The sequence below is a fragment of the Beta vulgaris genome, chromosome 6 (genome assembly GCF_026745355.1).
Source record: "Beta vulgaris subsp. vulgaris cultivar EL10 chromosome 6, EL10.2, whole genome shotgun sequence".
Classification (NCBI taxonomy): Eukaryota; Viridiplantae; Streptophyta; class Magnoliopsida; order Caryophyllales; family Amaranthaceae; genus Beta; species Beta vulgaris.
The window spans coordinates 63,269,161-63,272,503 of NC_079207.1; the positions used below are offsets into that span (position 1 = coordinate 63,269,161).

Consider the following 3,343-nt stretch of genomic DNA (forward strand, 5'->3'; position numbering starts at 1 on the left):
TTGCGAAAAGAGGAATTATTAATTATATACTTCCTCTGTTTCATAATAAGAGAAATATTTCTCTAAAAAAACTTTCACGGCTCTCTGACATAAAAGAGAGAAGTGTTTCACTTATTATGGAACAAAAGAAGTATGAACTCCAGTATACATTATATGCATATTCCTAATACCAATCTTTTAAGTACAGTGCAATTAAGCCATAAAATAGATAATTGAAAATATTGTTGTGATAAAATAATATCAAACTATTTAGCTAGCTAGCTACAAGAAGCCTAAGTTCGCATCTGTACGTGATCACCTCCCATATCGCCTTCTTGTGAATCTTGCTGAATTTTGGACATGTCTATCTGTAAAAAAAAAGATGAAACGAATTACCATCAAATAATTGTACACTCCTTCTTAGAGATATATTAGGAGAATAGTATATTATCCTAATGTGTTTATGAGAATATTATTGTCTTTATTAATTGGAAACATACTATATTTTAAAGCTAAGTAGTATAGTATTACATATATGAGTCATGAGTGGAGATGTAATATTTTAGAGCTAAATTCAAGCAGAGAACTTTTAAGTGCTTACTTATGAGTGGTCTTGGAGAGACACCATGAAAATATGCTTGAAAAAAGCCTCTATTTTCTTTCAAAAGCTCACCCCAAACTGCAAAAATGGAGCCAACAACAAATATTACATATTTAGGCTCCCGTTGCTTCGTGACATGGCTCATACTGTACGTGCATGCCATGCAAATAGAGAAATGAGTATTTTCTTAAATAAAAAAAAAGTGTGTTGCAAAAACTTAGCTTGTTGAATTAAAATTAGAACTAAGTTATAATAACAAAAGAAGAACCTGTAAGTGTGACTAAAGGCTTGATTTTTGCATGTTCTGCTAAAGCCTTGATACACTGGTCACGATTCATTTGAAGAAGCAAGCATCTTTCTATAAGATGTTGAACCTGTAGATATGCATAGTTATGTATGTCATTAACCATAAAAAAGTGCAAGTGATCATATAATATAATGCTAAAAAGATTTCGAGGAATCTTTGCAAACCAAAAAAATTGTACAGATCATACTCTAGCTAGCAAGTGCTACATACATAAAAAGTAAAGATAACAAAAAGGTTAATCGTCAAGAGGTAACCTAATCATGAAGGTATACACCTCATCTAAGTAATTGTACACATAAAAGACGGACGGAATCTAGGTTACTAGACATAATTCAATTCTATAAGCTAAAATTTCGACTATTGTTAGCTCCATTATTATTCAACATAACTGGAACTCTAACCTTTCCTAATAGAAAAGATAATTTAAACTTACGATAAAAAGAAGAAAGATAATTGTACAAGAGAGGCTTACCATTCTAATGTAGCTATGTGGGTGGCAATGCAAGCAAGGTTGGGATGAGTGATAGTGGTGATGATGGTGGTTTTGATACATATTTTCTCCACCCTTTAGGAAATGGACAAGACACAATAATATTTTTGATGAAGAATGATGTAATAGATCCTAAGAATGTTATATGTGATAAATGAATATAAAATAGAAGAAAGAAATCCAAAATTTCAAAAGAAAACAAAAGAGAAGAAAAAAGTGCAAGTATTATAATGGGAAGAATGAGGAGTATATAGGTAGGAGAAGAAAAGATATTTGTAGTACTAGTACATTAGCTTATATATGTGAAATAATATAGAAGTTAGGTTAGGTACGGTGTATAATGGCATACCCCAAAAAATTGGGGAAGAGTGGTGTGTTTTATCCACAGATATCTAAGTGAAGGGCCAAAAAAGCACTAGAAATCCAAACAAGAGATTCACCTCATCTTTTAGGAGGATAAGAGAAAACAATTTGTATGTTGATGCTTCTTTCTCTTCCTTACGCCTTACCATGTTTTTTCATAGAGATGATTGGAGATAAAGACAAGTCTTTCGTGGCTTGCCATTCAACCACTGGACCAATCATACGGTGCACCTTAACATTTTATCGGACCCACCCTCCTTAATTTTAAAGTTATTATGGTCCCGGGGCTTGACCCGGCCCGATCCGGCCCGGCCTTTTGGGTTTATATCAAGTATCAACGGCCATAATTTAGTCATGCGTAGTACTCAATAGGACTGTAAGGCAGGTGAATTCATAATTTTTGTAGATGGGTGTATTTGAATTCTTAGTCTCTCATAGATTATCATATAGAAATTAGAAAGTAGGTAGTAGTACTCTTAACAAATTAGAGTACATTAAACTTGTTAGCTCTTCTTCATTTCTGCTCCTTAATGAAACATTTACTTCCTTGCAGTGGCGGATCTAGGATTTTTATATAGGGTGGGTCGAACTTATTGATTAATTTCTTTGAAAACCACCAGCTCCACCATACCTATTTGCATTAGATAGTATTCCAGATAGGTTACTTATAATTATTTTATTTTAGATCATAGGATGAGCCGAGGCCCTAGTAGGCCACCTCCTAAATCCGCCCCTGCTTAGTTGGTTTTTAAATGCATACGGCATTTTTTACTTTTACATTATTTATATAATAGTTATTGCTTTTTTGAAGTAATATATAGAGAAAAAAAATTGAGCATGCAAGATGTTCTTAATTTCACTTAGCTTGCACATGTATCTCCAATTATAGATATTTATAATTACATATTATTAAAAATAATATAAATTTGATACTATCAAAGTACTAATTAAGACGAGTCAAACAAACCGACATAACTATGCATATGTTTGTATATTAAGAAAAAATTTAGAAGATTCTATATTATATCAAATAGTGTCAAAATTTCAACTAATATTATTAATAAGCATCGTTACTGAGAGTACTAATATTTTCATACTATACAACAAACATATATGGCTTATCGATGTCGCTTCAAATTTTAATTATGATGTTAGGATAATTACACAAAATTAAATGCGACCAAATATGGCATTATTCACGACTCATGAAGAGTAATCTAGCACTCCTCGTTAAGGTAGTAGCCAGTAGGTAGTACAAGTTCTCCTATTAGCCAAGAAGCCAACAATCAAAATTATGATTCTTGATAAATTGGTCATCCTCGTGAAGTCGTCAATCATCATACACGTGTCCTTGACATAGTAAAAGGATAATTGTCATTTGCCACATAACATGCATGGCGTACCTTGAAAGACAATAAAAATCTTAACATGTGAATATGTGATTGTCCAAGATTAATGAGGATGCATGCGTCTACGCGTAATATTGCACGAGCTATGATGAACGTACGTATAATATGATCTAACTAAACGGCCACGAGCAACAATGATCAAATCGTGAGGCTCACTCTTCAAGCCAAAACTTTAATTGGCAACCATCTCTACC

General features: G+C 32.8%; 1 protein-coding gene across 1 annotated transcript; it reads right to left on the reverse strand.

Annotated features, from left to right (window-relative positions):
• Positions 1-1,721, reverse strand: LOC104897364 (uncharacterized). Its single transcript, XM_010684225.4, has 4 exons — positions 1,360-1,721; positions 849-954; positions 581-658; positions 1-347 (listed from the first exon to the last, which is right to left on the reverse strand). Exons 1-4 carry the CDS (start codon positions 1,438-1,440, stop codon positions 295-297), a joined length of 318 nt encoding a protein of 105 aa, XP_010682527.1. The 5' UTR covers positions 1,441-1,721; the 3' UTR covers positions 1-294.
• Positions 1,722-3,343: the final 1,622 nt, after the last annotated feature.

Coding starts and splice junctions, on each gene's coding strand:
- LOC104897364 (XM_010684225.4), bottom strand. CDS start 1,440: ATGTATCAAAACCACCATCATCACCACTATCACTCATCCCAACCTTGC. Junction 955..1,359: donor CACATAGCTACATTAGAATG/GTAAGCCTCTCT, acceptor GCATATCTACAG/GTTCAACATCTTATAGAAAG. Junction 659..848: donor GCCTTTAGTCACACTTACAG/GTTCTTCTTTTG, acceptor CCATTTTTGCAG/TTTGGGGTGAGCTTTTGAAA.